This window comes from Xenopus laevis, chromosome 5S (assembly GCF_017654675.1).
Source record: "Xenopus laevis strain J_2021 chromosome 5S, Xenopus_laevis_v10.1, whole genome shotgun sequence".
NCBI lineage: Eukaryota > Metazoa > Chordata > Amphibia > Anura > Pipidae > Xenopus > Xenopus laevis.
Window position 1 is genome coordinate 116,758,371 of NC_054380.1, and position 22,964 is coordinate 116,781,334.

General features: G+C 39.2%; 1 protein-coding gene across 2 annotated transcripts; it reads right to left on the reverse strand.

Moving 5' to 3' along the window:
* Positions 1–4,386: 4,386 nt before the first annotated feature.
* Positions 4,387–21,875, reverse strand: slc16a14.S (solute carrier family 16 member 14 S homeolog). 2 transcript variants are annotated; one of them, XM_018265877.2, is made up of 5 exons: positions 20,941–21,875; positions 12,057–12,319; positions 10,883–11,026; positions 8,331–9,314; positions 4,387–7,294 (listed from the first exon to the last, which is right to left on the reverse strand). In XM_018265877.2, the coding sequence occupies exons 2-5, from the start codon at positions 12,316–12,318 to the stop codon at positions 7,143–7,145; spliced, it is 1,542 nt and encodes a 513-aa protein (XP_018121366.1). In that variant the 5' UTR covers position 12,319; positions 20,941–21,875; the 3' UTR covers positions 4,387–7,142. The 2 variants fall into 2 exon arrangements, with proteins under 2 accessions (XP_018121366.1, XP_018121365.1); XM_018265876.2 differs by having other exon boundaries at positions 12,057–12,324.
* Between the last annotated feature and the right edge of the window lie 1,089 nt (positions 21,876–22,964).

A 22,964-nucleotide genomic window follows, 5' to 3' on the forward strand; every position in this document is an offset into this window, starting at 1 on the left:
CAGACTACGGTTGACTTTGACGTAGTTGGCCACCTGAAATATATTGCAATACATGGACAAACAATCCCTGTTTTGTTTAAAAGGTAAGGCATTTTTTAGTAGATAAGGCACAAAATATCTCAATGTCTTAAATATATTGATAATGGGTTGAGAGCAGATGACCTCTTGTATGTGTCCGTATGCCAGCTATTTATAAGTGTCTTGGAATTAACAGCTACTTGGTTATTTCTCAAATGCCAATTTTTCACTCCACAAATGTCCATTATAATACACAGTTAAAAGGGAACTCAACCCAAAATTATTCTTTTTGCCCAAGAAATATATTGTTTTTCCATGCAACTGTCCCATATACACAAATGATATGTTTAGTTAAAAAATGTCAGAGTAAATGGAATTGCCATTGAAAGCTGTGTCTTCCTGCCCATTTCCATTTTCTGACAATGTGTTTCTAATCAACTGGCTTGGTACATTGTTTCAGAAGTCAGAGCTAGGGGTGCAGAGAATATAAACAGCCAGACAGATACTGATTTGAAATTATATTTACAAATAACTGTAACACTACTGAAAGTGAGTAATGTATATTGTGGTTGTATAGCATTACATTTCTTTCTAGAACAGTTTTGGTTGGAGGAGACTTTTAACATGACACTGACGGCTCTAAAGCTGTCAGGGATTGTTAGCTTCCCATGATTGTCATATATATATATATATATATATATATATATATATTTATACTGTGCCACAGGTTTATATATTTCTGGGCACTAGAGATGTATGTTCATATATCCCACATTCAGTTTTGTACTAAAAATTGTTTAATAAAATGTAACTCACCCTGCTAATGTTCTCTTATCCCTGATGCCTTTCCCAATCTAATAGGATGTAGATGAGTCACTTTCTCCACCAGTGGAAATAAGTCTTGCACAGCACAAAAAAATAACACTGGATATAGCAAAGAACCAGAGGCCTCCACTTTAGACTAGAGGAAAATAACTTGCATTTGAAGCAGTGTAGGTGGTAGTTCACAGTGAGGACAGTGAGGTTGTGGAATGCACTGCCGGGTGATGTTGTGAAGGCTGATTCTGTTAATAACTAAACTAAAGGAAAACTAAAGCTTAACTAAAGAAGTAGCTTGACACGTTGTACATTATGTTTTGGGCTTCTGTACCAGCCCAAGGCAACCACAGCCTTTAGCAGTAAAAATCTGTGTCTCCAAAGATGCCCCAGTAGCTCCCCATCTTCTTTTCCGTTTATTCACTGCACATGCTCTGTGCTGCTGTCACTTACTGAGCTTAGGGACCAACTCACAATATACAGTACACATAAAATATAAATGTCACAATAAAAGGCTGATTAGTAATTGATACAGATAATTACTACATGGCAGCACAGAAACCAGTGCACCTAGCACGATAATTTAATAACTTGCCCTGTAGCATCAGCTTATATTACAGGCCAACCTCATTTTCTTCTTGATAATTTGCGAAGACCCCTAAGCTTAGCTTCTCAACAGCTACTCAGAGCCCACTGAGCATGTGAGTGTCACAGACACTTTCCAAGTTGGTGACCCCCCCGTGACATGTTTTAAGTCCTTTAGGCTGGTGCAATAAGTGCAGTATATAAAATGTCATTTTTAGCCAAATTAATTTTTAGAGTTTAGTTTTCCTTTAAGAGTGGCTTGGATCACTTCTTGAACAGGCATGATATAAAAGGTTATTGTGATCTCATGCTCTGCAGTTATTATAGATATTGATATAGTATGTAGTTTATATATGTGACTGTATAGATAGGTCAGTATAAACCTGTTTATACAGTATATGTGTATTGGGCCTGAAATTTATATATAGATTAAACTTTGTATACTATGTCTTTTTTTTCCAAACCAAATTGACCTTATAACTATGTAACTGTATACACAAACAGAATAATGGTCACTTCATTATCATGTTGCCCCAATGCATAGGAGCTAAAACTATGGTCTTCTTGATTGATATCTGATTAGTCTTGTGCAGATATAACAGAGGCTGAACAATCATTAGCTATGCCTGCAGTCATTTTCCCATGTGTCTGTGCAGAACCAATCACCTGATCTAGTTGCTGACCAACGATGGGATCAAACCATTCACTCCACCACATGGGAAGCCACACTGGCAAAAGATTCATGGGAAGATCCCAGTTTATGGACAGCTTTAGCCTTTCAATAGAGCTATTGAGCCGTTGCGCAATATCATTTTGCAAGTGACTATTCACCTCCAAAAATATGTAAATGAGCCTTAAAGTAGCAGAGTTAGACGCACACTAGCAGAAGCACAAAAGTGTGACATAATTCTATATTCTGCTCTGAACTTTTACATCAGAAAGATAAATGTTAATTCATAACAATAAGGAAACTGTGTCCATTTATTGCAGCTGATATGAAGCCTCAGTCCTTTGCACCCTGGTTGCCACTAGTTTAAGTTCAAAGTGGAAGACATTATTCAGAATGTATTTAAAGGGGATGTTAAGGCAAAAAAATAAAATCCCATTTTTAGTTAATTTAATGAAAAAGAAATCCATCTCCAATATACTGTACTTTAATTAAAAAGTGTGTACCGTTTTTATAAGAAACCTGACTGTATGCAGTGAGATCTCCCTTTGTTTTACTTGCTATAACTGCTATGGAAAGGAAACTTCAGACAGTCCCTAACAGCAGGGGGGAGCCCTCCTACCTTACTTCCCAGAACTCAAGCAGCTTAATTTGTTTCCCTGTAGAGCAGCCGGTGACCGTGTAGAGATTTGTATCCGCAGACCCAGTGCAGTCTACAAATTCTGATTATTAATCAGTCTTGCTGTATCTGCTTCTATGGCAGATATTATTTGATTTGTGCTGTTTTGATCATTTATGACAATCCCTTCCAACTGAAGCCCAGACCACACTGAGCATGTGCATAGTCTTGGTCTTGTAAAGATGTTTAACAAAGATACAAGATGAAGACCCCCTGCGGCCAACTTTGAAAACTTATATCATTTGTTTGATTAGTCTTCTGGTTCATGTTTATGTTTAGTATACAAAATACAGTACAGATACATTTCTAGCATTATTCTATTTTAGACTTTAGTTCCCCTTTAAAGGTAAAGTTCCCCTTTAGGTTCACTTTTAGTATGTTATATTAAATGATTTGCCCTCCCCTTCTGCCTCTTTCACATGATGGTCACTGACCTCTGGGAGACTATCATTTTATTGTTATTATTAATAATCTTTCTTTTTAGGCCTCTCCTATTCATTCAGTCCACTGCTTGGTTGCTAGGGTAAATTCACCTCTAGCAACCAGACGGCTGGTGAAACTACAAACTAAAGAGCTTCTGAACAAAAAGCTAAATCCTTTAAAAAAAAAATAATGCCCAGCTGAAAATTGTCTTAGAAAATGACCATCTACATCATGTTAAAACTGAATGTAAAGATGAACTACCCTTTTCAGGGGGTTACAGCCCTGACCTTAATCACGAGCTGCTCAGGCAGTTATTCTGCTCTTGTTTCACAAAGTACAAACGGAAATGTTTACCAGGAAACTGGTCGGGCTGTATCTGTGAGTAATGTGAGTGTATTTACACAGAGATGCTCAATTAAACAATCTGCCAGCTGTCACTTTTGTACCCCTCCTGTACAGCTGCTAATAATAGGGTAATAATAATAATAACATTCTGGCTATATAGGTGTGTAAAGCAGCAATGAAACAAAAACCACCCAGCAAGCAATAAGAACCCTAATCACTATACCACATCCTCTGTGCTCTGTGTGTTACATATTGCAGTACCCCGAAAGACGGGAAACATTCCCCCCTCATCCGCCCGAATGTTTGCAGTTCTTCCTTCTGGGGTAGTTGACCTTTAAGTTAATCTTTAATGTGTTATTGAATGTTCTATTCTTAGCAACTTTTTATTTTGTCTTTGTTTTTAATTTTGACAGGTTTTGATTGATTTGCCTTCCGCTTGTGCCTCTTCCCATCTTTAAATGAGGGTCACTGACCCGGCAGTCAAGAAAACATTACAATTTAGTTATTGTACCTTTTATTTCTTATTTAGGCCTATTCTCCTGCTCATCTATCAGTCTCTCATTTAAACCACTGCTTGGTTACTAGGGTAAATTGGACCCTAGCAACCAGACATCTGCTAAAATCAACCAGGAGAGCGGCTAAAGGCGAAACTCAATCATAAAATAAAAAGCCAAAACTAAAACAAAAAGACCAATTGCAAAATGTTTCTGATTTTTGCTGTCTACATCATATTAAAATGTTAATCAACATGACCTATAGGTACATTCATATTTTGAATAATAACTTTTAAGTGTCAGTATCTCTTTAAGGGGCCTTTCTGTAATATGGTGCATCATAAATTAAGGCTTGTAGAAACATTTAAATCCAACTGGATTATTTTGCCTTTATTAGCAGCACGTGACTTGTCTCCTGAGAGAGGCTTCACTTTGACAATGCATCCTAAGGTCTTGTGCCCATTTTCCATTACAGAGATATAATGCCAGTACATTAGGATTACTTTACTTACACAAACACCAAGAAACAAAATCACATATTATATTAGTCAGCAGAGAGAAAATGAATCCCAGGGCCCCTTGGACAACATATTGCTAAAAGTACAAAGGACATATTGTATAACAATTGGTATTTTCAGTACATGTATCAGGGATATCCAGCCTCCAGTTGTTGTCTAGCTGCAACTCCTAGCAGCCCCTCTGACAGCTATCATTGATTTCTAAAGTGCCACCATATTTGCAGTGCTGTACAGTGAATGCGGGAGAATACAGTACATACAGTGCAACAGATAGCAACATAAAGATTCCAACAATGAACCAGACATGAGGGCAGAAGGCCATTCTTTCAAGAGCTTAGCTAAGGTTGTAGTTCTGCTTGAGGGTTGCATGTAGGACATAATTCTTTTCCTACATAAAGTGCAATACTCCGCACCCCTATATATATTTGTCTCCTGCCCTACATATGTCCCGATTATAAACAGCTTGTTGAATTGGAACAGATTGGCACTCCAGTGTGGCAGCACAAAAATTTGAGAAATGTATTGGCCCTATAGCTAAACAGAAGCCTAGTTCTCATGCAGCCCTTCAGCTGTTGTCAACTTCAAGTTCAGAAACCCCCAACAGTAAGCTAATGAGGGATGGTATTCGTTCAAGATCTTAATATCTACCAGTTTGGCATCTCCATCCAGGGAGGAACTGCACAAGTCATGTAAAACTCTTGAAACCTAGAATATGTCTTATTCTCTCATTGTATTGCCTACCCCCGAATGAAAAATACACAAGTATATAACACTGCTTCTCTGATGCACTTTTTAATTATGTGACAATAAGGCTCATTCATGCAGGGTAGGCCCAAAATTGCCCTTCACTTGACAATTGCACCCCTCCACACTGACTGTCCTGGCAGGCTCTCCACCCAAGTGACTTTTGTATATTTGTTAGCACAGCACTCTGGGGCCACAACACAGGGGCCCTGCAATAAATATCTGCCTTAGACAAGCATTAAGTGCATCACTCCAGATGTGCACGGTGTCCATTGGGGTGCCATCAATCTAAATCTGCATTAACGTAATGATTTATTTTATGGTCCCACTAACTAAAAAAAAAATCTAAATCACATGTTGACTCCTGAGTCAGTAGAAACAAGTAATAGTCCATCAAACCACATGCCACACTGTATAGGCAAAGGACCTGTTTACCGTATGGCATAATGTTGGCTAAATTTAGAATGACTAGAAGGAATCTCAATGGCATCCATTTGCAATGTCACTGGAACAAATACAGTTATGTGGTTTCATAAATTTGAACAAAGACAGAATATAACAGTATTTGGTCTGTCTCGCTATCTAAACAAAGCTGTTGGTTTTTGTTATTCGCTCCCCTCTATGGGATATACATTTGGCTATGTGCCGATCCCCCCAGACTGCCAAAAAAATTACATGCAGCACTCCGAAAATGTTGATTAAGCTGAGTTGAGTTTATTTGTGCCAAAGATTAGGTGACGTTTCAGGCTCTCAAGCTTCAGAAAGGGCAGGAGCCAGAAACATCACCATTTTCGGAGTGCTGCAGCGTTATTTCTGTGGGAGTATCCCGTTCCTTTGACAGTAGGGAAGCAGCCTGCACCCGACGCTACAAAAAGCGAAGGTATAGTGGAAGCAACTTCATTAAGACTGTTTGATCCCCCCAGACTGAGCACCAAGCTAAAGTAAAGTAGGGGCCAACGTGCTTCATACATTTGCATTTCTATACAATCCGTACCCTTCTGACCAATTAGCTTTCCAAATGGACTTAGGCTGTTAAACACCTGAGCTTGCTATCATCATGCATTTTGCAAAGGTGAATAGCAGCAGAGGATTAAGACTACTTTAGGCCCATGTCAATAGATGGGCCCTTTAACAGCCAACCCATACACTGACCCACAGAGATGGAGCCTTACTTACTGGGGTTAAAAGCTACATGTACAACACAGGCAATAGGTCAGTTTCCAACTGTGCTATCATTTTCACTTGCTCCCTAAACTTTGCAGGACATTAGATAAGCTAAGCAATGAATTTGAAAATTTTCTACTGTGACAACTTATTGGGGAGTAGCGGGTGCAACTGCTGCAGCCTCTCCTGTCCTGTGATGCTCTCAGCATGGCGGCAGTTCTATGATGGGAAGCTGCACTGGCCATGGGAGATACCCTGAGCTGTAAGAAGAAAGGAGGTGGTGCCACAAGTCGGGAAAATTTAGTACCAAGGCCTGAAAACAATAGCTTACAGTACTGGTTTTCCCATGTGTATAGTATAAGTATTAGTGGACTGGCGACTAGTTTGATTAGTTATTTTCTAGCCTAAACCTACCTAGAATGGAATAATCAAACCATTGTATGTGGACTCTGTAGTAATGGCTGGAACACTCTGGTCTGAAAATAGAGTTTTTTGAGAACTTAACTAACTGAATTGTAAAGATATTTGCTAGGATTGCTTCCAAGAGTCTACAGCAACTCCCATCTTGTTCCAATCCCCAACATAACAAAGCAGTAGAAACAAAGGGGTGTATGCAACATGCATACACATCTACACAATGTTCTGGCTCCGGCCCTTGTCTTCCAGCAACAAAAGAGTTATTGGAATATTCAGGCCTCTTGGCTGCCAGATAATTTTTTTGATGGTCGGTCTTTTGATTGCAGACAGGGCTCTAGAAGCAGACAAACGATTCCCACCATGTACAGCAAGCCACAAACATAGAAGGAATAATCGTATTTCTGGGTGAAGTCATAGATCCAGCCTGCAAAGGGACAGACACTGTCAAATCCATAAGCTCCAAAGGTTTATATCCAATATCTAAACAGTATCTGAATCAGTTCAATTCATCCATGTCCCTGAATTTTGTACATCCAGCCTACTTATTATATCCACTCCTTCAACTTTTACATGTACTATCCAGAATGGTTTTTGTCTAATGAAAATGTTTACAATCAAGTATCATAAAAGGAGAACTTATTGCACCAGCCTAAAGTTTCAGCTCGTCAATAGCAGCAATGATCCAGGACTTCAAACTTGTCACAGGGGGTCACCATCTTGGAAAGTGTCTGTGACACTCACATGCTCAGTGGGCTCTGAGCAGCTGTTGAGAAGCTAAGCTTAGGGGTCGTCACTAATTATCCAGCAGAAAATTAGGTTTGCCTGTAATGTAAGCTGATGATACAGGGCTGATTATTAAATTCTGATGCTAATTGCACTGGTTTCTGTGCTGCCATGTAGTAATTATCTGTATTAATTACTAATCAGCCTTATATTGTGACATTTCTATTCTATGTGTACTGTATATTGTGAGTGGGTCCCTAAGCTCAGTAAGTGACAGCAGCACAGAGCATGTGCAGTGAATCAGCAGAAAAGAAGATGGGGAGCTACTGGGGCATCTTTGGAGACACAGATCTTTACTGCTAAAGGGCTGTGGTTGCCTTGGGCTGGTACAAAAACATAATATACAACATTTCTAGATACATCTTTAGTTAAGCTTTAGTTCTGCTTGAAATGGAAAGTCTGACTGCATTTCAGTATAAATTCTAAATGAATTTCTTTTGTTTTATTGGATTTGATGGATCTAAATGTGGCTGCTGCGACAAGCAGAGTTCCTGCATACCCATGTTAGCTATCCGCATTATTAGCAGTGCTTCTGATATCTGAATATTCATACATAAAACATAGACTAGGATTTCCTTGAATAAACTAAATCTGCTGCATTAACTGCAGAGCCACCTATGAACAATTAATGAAGATCAGTTGTAAATCCTTACAGATTACTTTACTAAATATATTACCTGCAAAAGGTGGTCCCAAAAGTGCTGAAATTCCATTAGCACAGATAATGATGCCATAGGCATTCGCCAGCTGCTTGATCCCCACTAAATCTTCAGTGACAACAGGCATAAGAGAGAAGTATCCGCTGGAGAAGCCAATGAGAGCGCAGACCAGAGCCAGAGTGGAGTAGTCATGCATGAGTGGCAGAATAAGGATGCTCACGGCAAGGGTAAAATTGGATGCAATGAAGACATTCCAGGCACTAACACATGGCAGGTCACCAAGGAAACCTAAAATGATTTTGCCAAAAATATGGACAATGGCAATGATGGAGGTGAGGGAGAAAATGTTGTTCTGCTCTGTCAGGCCATACATCTCCACAATCTCTGGCAGGTGGATGAACGGAATCACAAAGCTACAATAGGCCAGTAGTGCCCAAAAGACAAAGGCAACAAAGACTTTATTTGTGAAAAGGGATGCTGCTCCAAAGTAGCTGGAATACCAGGCAAAGAAGCCAGATCTTACAACCACAGTCATCTGGGTTAGGGTCTTCATGATGCTATGCTTGTTCATATCATTAATAATTATGTAATTTCTTGTTTCTTCCTTGCTCTGTGATACAGCAGTGTTGGCACTCACTGTTTCCTCGTCTCCTTCACGTAACTCTCTGTTAGCTTTTATGGCCTCGTCATTCAACAAGGTACCTTCCTTGGCATCTTGGGGGTCACCTGCAGCCTCTTCATGGTCTTTCAAGTGTTCCTCATCATGGTCTAGTGGTCTCATGAGCGCACCACACACACACAGGTTTAGTGTGACAGCACCTTGAATAATCATGGCATTCCTCCAGCCTAACTCCCTGCACAGGTACTTCAGTAGGACTGTGATTAAGAATGTCCCAAATCCGGTACCCGTAGTACTCAGACCTTGCGCTAGTGCACGTCTCTTCTGGAAATACTGCCCGACTATGACAACTGCAGGTAGATAAACCATCCCACTGCCAATACCTGGGAGAAAAACAAACAGAATAGCTGAAGTTAACGGGACACAAAGCAAAATACAATAAACCTAGCTGTAGTGAGCAATTCCAGTCAGGAGCATCAAGGAGCCTTTTATTAGAATGGGTATAAATTCACAGGAGGTTATGTAAGGCAGTGAACAAATGTTGGGCTAAAAATTTGGCCCTGAACCCATAAAGACCTGAACATTTTTATGGCAATGCCCTTAGTAGATGAGTAGATGCACAAAAATACAACAATATAAAATATTTAATGACAGTTTGACATCCGGTGCCATTTTGGACATGGACTAGATTTAAGAGAGAAGATTACAGGTCCCCTTCATTGTTTACTTGCTGTATGGTGAAGAACATGAATATTATATTATTATTACATTCACCATGTGTATAGATATACCGATGCACCTCAAGGCTTGCTTTTAATACAGTGTTTACATGTAGGGGGTTATTTACTAAACTCCTAATGCAAAAATCACACGATTTTTTTTTTTTTTTTTTTTAAATAAAATCGGACTTTTAAAAAAATCATTTATTAAACCCCGAGAATGGAAAAGTCTGAATCAGAAAATCCGGCATCTCAGACCTGTCGAGGTTGCATATAAGTCAATGGGAGAAGTCCCAATGTTTTTTTGATGTGCACTGGGTTTCGTGCAATACCCCAAAGTTTTCCGAGTTTTCGGATGAAAATTCCAAAAAAAATCTTGAAAATCGGATAAAAAAAATCCAAAAAAATCGTGAAAATATGTTTTTTTTCCCGCAAATCAAAATTTTGGGAAAATGTAATAATAAATAAGTGTAAAAAACTCGAGCAGATTTGATCAGAGTTTGTAGCAGAAAATATTGCGATAAATTAGGGCTTTGATAAATAACCCCCTGTAAAGTATACATGAGATACATAATACTTTGGGGTATATGGGGGTGTATAGTATAGTATTTTTGGGGTGTAGAAACATCCATACAGTGGCAAAGAGAATGCGCTCATTGCTTCAATTTAATGAATATAAAGAACATTTCTTTAGCCACATATGCTTTTCTCTTCCAAAATTATAACTAATATATCTTTCTATTTACCAGATTTCATATATTTTTTAATCTGCATGTAAGGTAGATTAAGTAAGTAACTATAATCTTTAAGTGATATAGCCCTGCCATGTTAAACTCCACATTAAAGAGGCAGTTATTATTCACAAAAAATTCTTGTATTGCTATATTATTTTCTGTAAATGACATACATGGGTCATATAGGAAATTTTATCATGGTGCACAACCCTAAGGGTCTGGCCACATTGAAAATCGCCTGGGTGAAGGCACACACGGCGCTTCGTTTTCTGAAGTCGCCTGAAGTTGCCTCACAAGGAAACTTTGGGCGAATTTGGAAAACGAAACGCCACGTGTGCCTTCCCCAGGTCGATTTTCATTTTAGCCAGCAGGGGGAAGGCAGTTCGGGGAGACATTTGACATTTATGTGTGTAGTGTTCCTTATGCATGCATAGCCCCTTCTGGCTACAATCTACTAACTGGGCACAACTAGTAGAAGGTTTAAAATGTTATACTTACCAGCAGTCACACCAAATGAGAAGAACAGAAAATGCACATTAGGGGCATAAGCACTCAGCACCCAGCCAAGGGAAGTCAAGAACCCTCCAATCATTGCAGTCTTTCGACACCCACAGGTATTAATGAATAAGCTGATAATTGGACCTGCAGAGAGAATATTCAGCTACCTGGGAATAAGCTTAAAGTGTTCATTTTCATTTCATAGTTATCCCTTCATTAGTACATTTACTTTAATACATAGAAGAAACCTCAGCTGAAAGTACAGATATGGGACCTGTTATCCAGAATGCTTGTGACCTGGGGTTTTCCGGATAATAGATCTTTCCCTAATTTGGATCTTCATACCTTAAGTCTGCTAGAAAATCATGTAAACATTATATAAACCCAATAGGCTGGTTTTGCTTCCAGTAAGGATGAATTATATCTTAGTCTAGATCAAGTATAATGTACTGTTTTATTATTACAGGGAAAAGGAAATCATTTTTAAAGATGTTGATTATTTGATTAAAATGGAGTCTATGGGAGACGGCCTTTCTGTAATTCGGAACATTCTGATTAACAGGTTTCCAGATAACAGATCCCATACCTGTATAGTTAATGAATATCTTCAAATCAAACTATATCAGTGATACCAATCATCAGTCCCACTGATATCATAAATGATATCCAAAAATATTTCTTTAAAAAGGAAATAATTCAATATATCATTCATTTTTCTGAATTTTGGATAAAAGCCCATTATTATTACCTTATAGTGTAATGTTTATAACCAAAAACAGGGGTGTTTTTGTAACTACATACAGAAATTGTACTATATAAAATAACAGAGACACATTTGTGGATGCTTTACATTACATGCTATCCATTTTGTTTTGACTCTCTGAGAAGTATACTTGATTTTTTCCAGTTTGCTTCGTTATGCAAATGAGGCCAATATATATATATATATATATATATATATATATATATATAAGTTATTTTCACTTCCTATTGTTACAGGGACTTATAAGGTGATGACTGGTTACCTAAGTTAATAAATGTTCAATGTGACTGCAGTGGATCAGGATCACAAAATGCATCAACCCTGCAGTAAATGTTATTTTATATTATAAAATGTCATTCCATTCCTTGGGCTCTTTTTGTTCTAGGTGGTGTTTGTACAGAAAATACTTACCAACAATCAAAGTAATGCCCATACTAAGGGAGCTGACCCAGGCTGTCAGACCTCTGCTTTGGTTAAATTCTTCAAGCCATTCCATATTGAGAATCCCAAGTGCCATCTGTGATCCCATTATCAGCAAATGGACAAGGAAAGATGATAGCACCACCATCCATGCCCACCCCCTGTCAATGTTGGGGTTCGCTTTCTTCATCCGTGTATTGGTCTTCACATCTTTGCCCAACTCCTTTCCCATGTCTGCTCCTGCGCTGCACATCCTGCGCTACACAAGGGTTGCACAAAAAACAATTTAAAGTTAATAACATGAAAAAGAAGGTAATATATTAGTATGCTTTATTGAAATAAAACGTTTGTTTTGCATGAAGTCATTATTATCGAGCCTTGCTGGTTATGTAGGAGTCAACAGTGAAAATGATGGTATAACTTTCCTCTGGCTGTGGAACCACATGCTGATTTAAACATTCTTGCACTCCATTTAAACCATGCAATTTTTAGGTAATTATTTTGTGGATTATTGTTCTTTATAAAGTCCTGACTTTACTGCATGTACACTATGTATGTCCCAAGAACTTGACTACAATGTTTGTTGATATAACAAGGGTAATGCAGATTTTGCTTAATGCTTCCTCTCGGGACTCATGTTACTGTTGGACTGGAATGTTTAATTATATATTACCGGCCATTGTTGTGGACACATTACGTATCTGGAAAATATATTTTGTGCACTTTCTTATTACGAATATAAGGCATTTTCACTTGATAAAGACATAATTGACCATTATTGTTGATCATGTACTTCATGCTGAAACAGAATGCAAGTTTTATGTTTATTTTGAATGTTTAATAAACTAATTTTTTAATTATGAGCAATCATTAAATCATTTGTGTTTTGCAGAATCAGGGTTTTTCTTGAACAAAAAGGGACAGAAAAAGAGGAAAGGAGGAGAGCACAAAAGAGAAATGCAAAGAAGACACAAACAAATACACACAACAATATAGGGTTTAAAGAGTATACAGAAGATTGATGAAGAATAGCAGAGAACATAAAAGAAAGATGAAAGAAGAGAGAACTGGGTCTAGGGAGGGTAGAGAAGAAAACAAAGGAGAAAGTGCAGAGAAAAGAAAAGCAGAAAAGAAGAGTGTGAAATGGGGCAGAGAGAAAGAATGTGTAAATAAAAAAGGGGGAATCAAGAGAAGAAATGGTAGAAAAAGGAAAGAGAAACTGGGATGTGGAGAAAAGGTTAAAGCAACACAACTAGGCACGGGCGAATTTGACCCGTTTCATTTCGCCCAAAATTCCCCGCCGGCGAAATGAAGCCGACGCCCATTAAAGTCTATGGGCGTCAAAAAAATTTTGTTCGGCGAAATTGTTTAGATGCGCGTCTTTTTATTTTGACGCACAACGCTATACAAGTCTATGGGTGTCATTTTTTCAGCGAAACAAAGTGAAAAAATTCGCCCATCCCTAAACACAACTGGAGAAACTTGTAAAAGAGAGAGGAGGAAAGAACAACTCAATCAGAAACAAAACAGAAAGTGGAGAAAACAGAAAAACAGAAGTGGTAAGAAATGGGGCTGAACACAAGAAATGGGGCTGAACACAAGAAATGGGGCTGAATACAAGAAACAACACAGAGAATAAAACAAAGGCAACGGTCAACAGAAAGGTAAGCAGAAAAGAGAAAATCAAATGAGGGTGAAAATAAGAATGGACAAATCAGAGCAAAAAGTAAATGGGGTGGAGAATATGTACTGTTCATTTTCTTGTGCTTGTCCCACAGATTGGCTGTGATTGGCTGGTTGTAAACACCACACTCAATGGGACTGAAAAATATTGGTTCAATATTGAATGAAAGCAGTACAAGCCAATTGGGAAGATGGTATCTCAACCAATCAGTCCCTTTAAGGAAATGTATGAGATTGAACACAATTGGATAGATTTTCCAGCACTGGCCCGGGGTTTTAGGTAAGTAAATACAATCACTTGGGGGTGCCTAAAATTTGGCACCTCCAAGTGCAAGACAACTTTCCTTCTCCTTTAATGCTATAATTTTAATGTATAATCGGAGCAGGGAGAAAGAGGAAAGCTGTGTGTGTGTATACCTTACAGGACATGGAAGTAAAGGCAATTCCTGAAAGTTTTCTGAACATGGGTAATAACTAAATGCTTTTACAGTCTCCGGCAATAAACCAATCTGACCTTATATTCTCATGGTATTTGCTTAGCTCTGAAGTAATGACGACATGGTTATTATCAGCCAAAAGTTTCATGGAATCTGTAGGCATTTTGCAATAACGTATTCAACACACAAATCTCCATTATATTGTCTTTTATTGCATCACATAGACACCATCAGTGGTTTTCAAACTTTCAGTTTAAACCCCCCTTGAAGTTCCAAATTTTGGCTGGGGCTCCCTCTCCAAGGTCCACACTTTTGTCATGACATGAGTCCATATATAGGGATATATTGGTGTATCAGTCTTGTTGGCAGATTTACTAAAGGGCTAAGTGGCCGTGGCTAGCGAAAATTCACCAGAAATCTTATCCGCAGGGACATCGCCAATATACTAACAGGCGTAGAGGACAATTCACTAGCGAAAGAGACCGTTGCTAGAGTAGTTTTAGCGCCCTGAATTGATAAGATGACGCTACATCCTCCTGAATCTTATGTCAATGACATCATATCCTGTATGCTGAAAAGTCATAAAAGTGCTTAAAAAAGCTGGAGTTTTTGCATTTTTTAAAGTGGAATCTTCAAAAGTTCTAACTATTAAAGATTTCTGTGTTAAGATTTTTTTCCCAACCATTTGAGTAGCATGGCACATTTGTTTTAGGGTGGGCTCATGTCTAGAGCATTAGAGGATCTCTTTTTTCTTTATTTTGCTTCCTTCGTCATTTGTTTTAATGAGTGGCCACTTCAAGTATTTGCACCAACATCAGTAATAAAGACGTCAATATGACATATATGTACCCTCCTATTCAAATTGACCCAAGTGTAAGTGTACGAACAAAGTTTCGCTCAGCAGAATTGAGCGGTAGCGAAAGTTCACTATGAAATTCTTGCGCTGAGACACAACTGAGACACAACTTTGCATTTTAGTGAATTCGCTTAGTGGTAACGAATTTGCACCTGGCGAACTAGCGTGAAGTGTGGTGGATCGTTCACTGCCGAAAATTTGCCCTTTAGTGAATTTGCCCCATAGAATATCTAGCAGACATATATCCACTCCATATCAGACCCTTACTGACCCATAAACTGTGCTTTTTGGTATATCTATGAGAGCACATGGCCATTTTCTACAATTCTTAGCCTAAGAGGCCTTCAGGCTGAGCCCACCCTACCCAGCTCTTAGTCCCTTATCCACAGTAATACCTGCCCACTAGAAGTGGTTTTATCACCATCCCAATAGCAAATGAAATCTCAAAATTCAAAAACACCAGGGCACTTCAGCTGAAACTGCTCTAAACTCCCCCAAGATGTTTGAAATATAAGGCTATATCTACGCTATTAAAGGGATACTGTCATGCGAAACATGTTTTTTTCAAAACACATCAGTTAATAATGCTGCTCCAGCAGACTTTTGCACTGAAATCCATTTTTTATATTTCATTTTGAAATCTGACATGGGCTAGACATATTCTCAGTTCCCAGCTGCCCCAGTCATGTGACTTGTGCTCTGATAAACTTCAGTCACTCTTCATTGCTACACTGCAAGATGGAGTGATATCCCCCCCCAGCAGCCTTACAACAGAACAATGGGAAGGTAACCAGATAGCAGCTCTCTAAGATAACAGCTGCCTGTTATCTAAGAACAGCGCTCAATAGTAAAATCCAGGTCCCACTGCGACACATTCAGTTACATTGAGTAGGAGAAACAACAGCCTGCCAGAAAGCAGTTCCATCCTAAAGTACTGGCTCTTTGTGAAAGCACATGACCAGGCAAAATTACCTAAGATGGGGCCTACACACCAATATTACAACTAAAAAAAAATACACTTGTTGGTTCAGGAATGAAATTTTATATTGTAGAGTGAATTATTTGCAGTGTAAACAGTGTAATTTAGAAATAAAAACGACACCATAAAAATGATAACAGAATCAATTTAAACCAACAATTCAGGCTACATTTTGGGAAGACAAAGGAGAAGTCTGCATATCATCAATCCTTGTGCATCTCTCACACTGCTTCTTTAACTACACTAACATTAGCAGCAGTGACAGGGGCATTTTGACCACTGATAACTGCCACCACAATAATAATGGCCTTGTGTCACAGTCCTAAATCCAGGCTTGCAGATTGCCTAATATTATAAGAAATCATAATCAAAATATACTCAAATGTGGCATAAGGATGGACAAGGAGGTGAGACTTGGTTACTGCCAGGTAAGGAGTTAAAGAAATTCTTGATTTTTTTGTAACACTGCATGTGCTCAGTCCCAAGGTTTTGATTCATTTGAACTAGCATATAAGTTAGTTCTCTCCCATGTACAATGTAATAAGGTTTATAATATGGTTAAAAGCATAATTCTAGGTTTTATTGCAGTGAGTCTGAGTCTGCTATGTTGTGCCATCTTTATTTGTCTAAACACAGCTCTAACAGGGATGATTAATGCTGGGTAATGTAATTTTTTGCTGATACAAAGTTAAGAGAGTTCTGCCTTGACCTTCAGTAAAGTTAACTGAATGTGTTAATTTGGGCAATAAGTTACCTGTGTGTGTTAATTAGGGCAATATTATTTTCTGGTGCTAATGTCACTTTAAAAGCTAAACATAGAAGACGAGATGTACACCATATTCATAGTTAGGGTTAATTTATTTAAAGGGATACTGTCATGGGAAAAAAAAATTTTTTCAAAATGAATCAGTTAATAGTGCTGCTCCAGCAGAATTCTGCACTGAAATCCATTTCTCAAAAGAGCAAACAGATTTTTTTATATTCAATTTTGAAATCTGACATGGGGCTAGACATTTTGTCAATTACCCAGCGGCCCCATGTCATGTGACTTGTGTCTGCACTTTAGGAGAGAAATGCTTTCTGGCAGGCTGCTGTTTTTCCTTCTCAATGTAACTGAATGTGTCTCAGTGGGACATGGGTTTTTACTATTGAGTGCTGTTCTTAGATCTACCAGGCAGCTGTTATCTTGTGTTAGGGAGCTGTTATCTGGTTACCTTCCCATTGTTCTTTTGTTTGGCTGCTGGGGGGGAAAAGGGAGGGGGTGATATCACTCCAACTTGCAGTACAGCAGTAAAGAGTGATTGAAGTTTATCAGAGCACAAGTCAAATGACTTGGGGCAGCTGGGAAATTGACAAAATGTCTAGCCCCATGTCAGATTTCAAAATTGAATATAAAAAAATTTGTTCGCTCTTTTGAGAAATGGATTTCAGTGCAGAATTCTGCTGGAGTAGCCCTATTAACTGATTCATTTTGAAAAAAAAATTTTTTCCCATGACTGTATCCCTTTAAGCACATTTTTAGTACTTTCTTGGACCTAACCACCGCTGTGCACACTTTTGGCTCTAACTGACTACAAGAAATTAGAGGGAATCTAATTAAAGGAGAAGTAATCCCTCCATCCTCTAATTTTAAATGATTGCCCTCCCTGAGCCTCATGTAAAGGCATTGTGACTGCAGAGTTGGTGGCTGCCATCTTTGACGACATCAGATCCAGTTTTAGGGTCCTTGGCAGTCATTGCCAAGAACATGTGTTGAGAAAGCTGATCTTGGTCCTTGCTTCCACAGCACATGCTACTTGTCTGTGGTCGCAGTCAAGAAGCCAAAAACCAGATCTGTCATGGCTGAAGATAGGGCTGCCAACCCCACAGCACATCTCTGTAGTCAGATAGCCAGTACAAGGGAACCAGGTACTTTTGGGGATAGGCACCAATGTGGTTGGACAGGGGGTTCTCTGGAGGTGAGAGATCAGTTAAAAACAGAGGGTTGTGGTTTACTAATCCTTTAAATGTGAGGGCTGATTGGAGGAATAAAACCCAATGTTTCTGTATTTGTAATGGCAGTATACATACATGCCATATCAAACCCAGAAACATTCCAGTGATGTAGAGTATTATATAATGGTAGATAATGTATAAAAGCTGGAGTGACTGGATGTGTAACATAATAGCCAGAACACTACTTCCTGCTTTTCAGCTCTCTTGGTTTCCACTGATTGATTACCAGGCAGTAACCAATCAGAGGCTAGAGGGGGGGGGGTCACATGGGTCATAACTGTTGCTTTTGAATCTGAGCTGACTGCTGAGGATCAATTGCAAACTCACTGAACAGTTATGTGCCATATGCCCCCCCCCTTCAAGTAACTGATTAACTCAGAGTTAGAGAGCTGAAAAGCAGTGTTCTGGCTATTATGTTACACATCCAGTCACTCCAGCCTTTATACATTACATTTTTTGCCTAACTAATTATATTAGAAACATTGTTTATTTTGCACAGCCTATCTATTTACCCAGTTTTTATTTTCATACTGAACAATTCCTTTAAACAGATACTGAGCATAAAATAATTTTATTTATCCAGTTTTTGTTTTTACACTGAACTGTTCCTTTTGAAGATGAGTTTGCTTATACTGCATGGGCAAAAGCCAATATTGATCTTTATTTATTCTATGTTCTGTATTTGTGCTGTGCAAACATAAAAGCAGACCAATTCTGCCCAAGATAATCGCTGTGTACCTCATACCAGTAGCAGGAGACGCAGGCCAGCCCTCTCCTTACCTCCATTATGCCTCTCTCTCTTAAATATAGCACTGCCGAATACAGACCGCTCTAGTCACAATGTTTACTCCAAAATGAAGTGCAGGGATCTGCAACACTTTTGCAACAAGGAAGGACAATATGCAAATTGTGACAACAAGTTTTTTCCATTTTGCACACTGCCTTGGAAGTCATAAATAACCCCTGGTAAAGTTTTATACCCGAGATTCTCTCCCGCTGCCACCAGATCCCCTACTATGGAATCTTGCATCAGAGATTGGGGGTGCCTTGTGTTGCGCTTTGGGTGGAAGTGATGTCATGCACAGTATGTAATTATTTCAATTCCACCCACGTCATGTGCCGATGGACACGCAGAGGTTCAATGCCTAGGGCAGTACCAGAGCAAATTACAGCCCTGGGTAAAGATACAAAGCACATATTACAGTGTGTTATAATTGTTAGGTCTTTTTACCACATACATTTATGCATCTTGTACAGCCACCCTGTGGTCCAATTCCCTGAATCCAGTCCTGGTATCCCTTGTAGTCTGATTGCACATACTGCTTGCTGTATATTTGTTTGAACAGCAACCCTGGGGTCCAATTCCCTGACTCCAGTCCTGGTATGCCTCTAATCTGATTGCCCATACTGCTTGCTGTATATTTGTTTGTGCAGCTACCCTGGGGTCCATTTCCCTGAATCCAGTCCTGGTATTTCTTCTAGTCTGATTGCCCATACTGCTTGCAGTATATTTGTATATTTTTTTGTACAGCTACCCTGGGGTCCAATTCCCTGACTCCAGTCCTCGTATCCCTTCCCATCTGATTGCCCATACTGCTTGAGGTATATTTGTTTGTGCAGTTACCGTGGGGTCCAATTCCCTGACTCCAGTTCTGGTATCCCTTCTAGTCTGATTGCCCATACTGCTTGCTGTATATTTGTAATCATCATTCCAACACGTCACATATTGAGCCAGCTGCCTGGTTTCCCTTCCGGCTGTTTCATTGTGTTCCAAGGAGAGGAAGCAGAAGGCAGCCAATCAGCCTCTTCATATTTCTTTACAAAAAGAGGCTTCCCAATCATTTGATGAGCTGTATCGGAAAGAAAAGCACCCTCCTGTAATGCACCAGTTAGAGCTGTCAAGAATAACCAGGACCCTCCTTCTGCCAATTGTACAACATGGACACAGGGCAGATTTGCAGCAGAATCCTGATGGCCCAGAGACAGCCTGCGAGGGGATGGGAATTATACTCACAGGAAGCCTTTCCACCTCCTATGGAAATGAAGTGGTTAAAGCCACAGGGATGTAGAGGAATGATCTGTTTATGGGCCTCTCATAACCTATAGTAACCTCAGCCCTGTTGTCCTGCTAGCAGAATGGTGCCCATGGAAAGACACACTCATGTACAAGGACTCAGCATATACAATAGTTCCAGTTAAAATGTCATTACACGGAGATGCCTATCCCATTTGCCTGGGTCACTGAAGCTGAACAGCTGCAGCAAAAACACACACACACACACATATACTATATATTTATATATATATATATATATACTGTATTTATCCATATAAACACCCTCTACATTTTCCCTACTGCAGGGTCATTTACATGCAAAACATACTTATGTGAGTGTATAACATATACACTAACACATACAGTAATTACAGTAAGTCGCATTAAATGCTATTGGAGCATTTACCCAAGTATTAGTGTATAAAGGTTCCAGTAATATATATACATGTTCACACAAACAGACACAAATCCACATTGCTACAAAATGCACAGAAGAGATTTGGGTTTCCAGTTCTACACAATTATACATTTTATTTGGGCACAGACACAAAACATTAGATACTCACACCCACAAACTATGACATATTTGTATTATTAGTGTGTAATGTCCCTAATGTTGCCTGTTGTATTAAACATCCATACAAATACACACTGGTACATATACATATTTTATTTGTGTACAGACACAACATGCATATTGTGCTTGTGAACAAAACACAAAATATAGAGATGATCCTGGGTACAAATATTACACACAACCAAAGGCACATACAGTAAGTACACAAAGGCTCTGAGACATGAGACAAACACACCCAGTACATCAGGGAGACTATGGGTGCAGGAAGTTTGGCCAGACTACTAACAGGTACCTTGTCCTGGTTTGTTCACAGAAGCTGCAGAGACTCTCTCTCCTCCTAGAGTTTCACACCCTCGTCCATGAAGAACTTGCTTTATCTGACCTCACAGCTCCCCTTGTCAACCTGCTGGTCCTTCTGCATGTGCACATTGTATTCAGCCTGATTGGGAACCGAGGAAAAAGCCTCAGGTCATCCTTGTTCTGCCTCATACCCGCTTTTCCTCTTATTGCACTGGTGTAGGCTTCGGTTTAAAATCTCTACTCTTTCATAGCCATACCGGCTAATTCTGGTTTGCAGGGGAAAAAATGCAAAACACCTCACAAGCACACTCTTGTGGCAGAATGGAGCATCAGTCTGCTGCTGTCATACTGCTACTTTATTGCATGTGCCTCTTCCACTCTCTACTGGACAAAGAGCAACACATCAGGATACCAGTTCTGACATCACACCATGGACTTTGTATCCTGACTTTTATTATATGATAACTCATTTATTCTGTCTGCACACTTATCCCACTTGTACTTATCCCACTCATTGTACATGTAACAACAATGTAATGTCCCCCCTTCCCTTTTCTGAACATGTATCTCAGTGTATCCCCCTGACTCCCTCGGCTTCACACATATCCCATGCTATAGAGTGTATCCCCTTAATTCCCTCTGCTTCACACATATCCCATGCTATATAGTGTATCCCCCTGATACCTTTGCTTCACACATATCCCATGCTATATAGTGTATCCCCCTGATCCCTCGGCTTTACACATATCCCATGCTATATAGTGTATCCCCCTGATCCCCTCTGCTTCACACATATCCCATGCTATATAGTGTATCCCCCTGACTCCCTCGCCTTCACACATATCCCATGCTAAACAGTGTATCCCCCATTCAGGGTGGAACTGGGCCAGCGGGACACAGGGTAAAAACCCGGTGGGCCCCACCAATCCAGACCCACACCTGTCTATGGTCTTTGCTGCCCACTGATTGGGTCCCTCTTCAGCCCCAAACGTGACCACAACTACAGCACAGGTATGAGCGGGGGCCAGGAGGGGGTTCGTGGCTGGGGGCCTGTAGGGGGTTTGCGACAGAGGAAGGGGGCCCGGAGGGAGCCCTTAATTCTTTGAGAAGAGATGCAAACAGGCAATGTATTTTTCCAATTATACTTTGTTTGGCCTATACTTAATTATCTCATGTTGTATAAGAAGGGGTTTTAGTTATAAAAATAAATAAACATGTTTATTAATGTGTCTAAATATTTTGTATGGTTATTATATAACCACAGCGATTGATACAATAGTTGCTAATACTCCAGAGATGCTGCTGAGAAATGTATTAACTAAATGTTGCAAACTTGTAACAGTTCAGAATCTGCTCCTGAATTACTGAAAAACGGTAGAAAATTAAAAATGTAAAGTAATTAAAAAAAGTCTGTATTTCTGGTGAACAATCTGAAAACAGTTGAACTGAAAAAAAGTGTTTGGAAGGTGAACAACCCCTTTATGTATACTAGAAAATAATTGAAACATTAAATAAACCCAAAAGGCTGGTTCTGCCTCCAATAAGGATGAATTATATCTTAGTTTGGATTAAGTACAGATTAAGTACTGTTTTATTATTACAGAGAAAAAGGAAATAATTTTTAAACTTTTATTTGGATAAAATGGAGTCTATTGGAGATGGCCTGGATAACAGGTTTCTGGATAATGGATCCCGTTACCTGTGCAAAAATGTAGTAAAAATAGTGTGTGTATTCCAAACTCATTACATGTAATCGAATGTAGGACTTGGCTAGCTGAAATATATTACAATATATGTAATCTATTGCTTACACATGAAAACATATGATGGTAGTAGCTTTATAGAACAAATGTCTTCATGCTGTGAATAGCATAATCATGGCTTCTGCATCACTGCTTTGTAATTTCGAAAAACGGTCCACACACACCAATATTGCAGTCGGGGATTGTGCCCCTTTTATTAATGCCACCAACAATCAATAATCAACGTTTCGGGGGGACACAGCCTCCCTTCTTC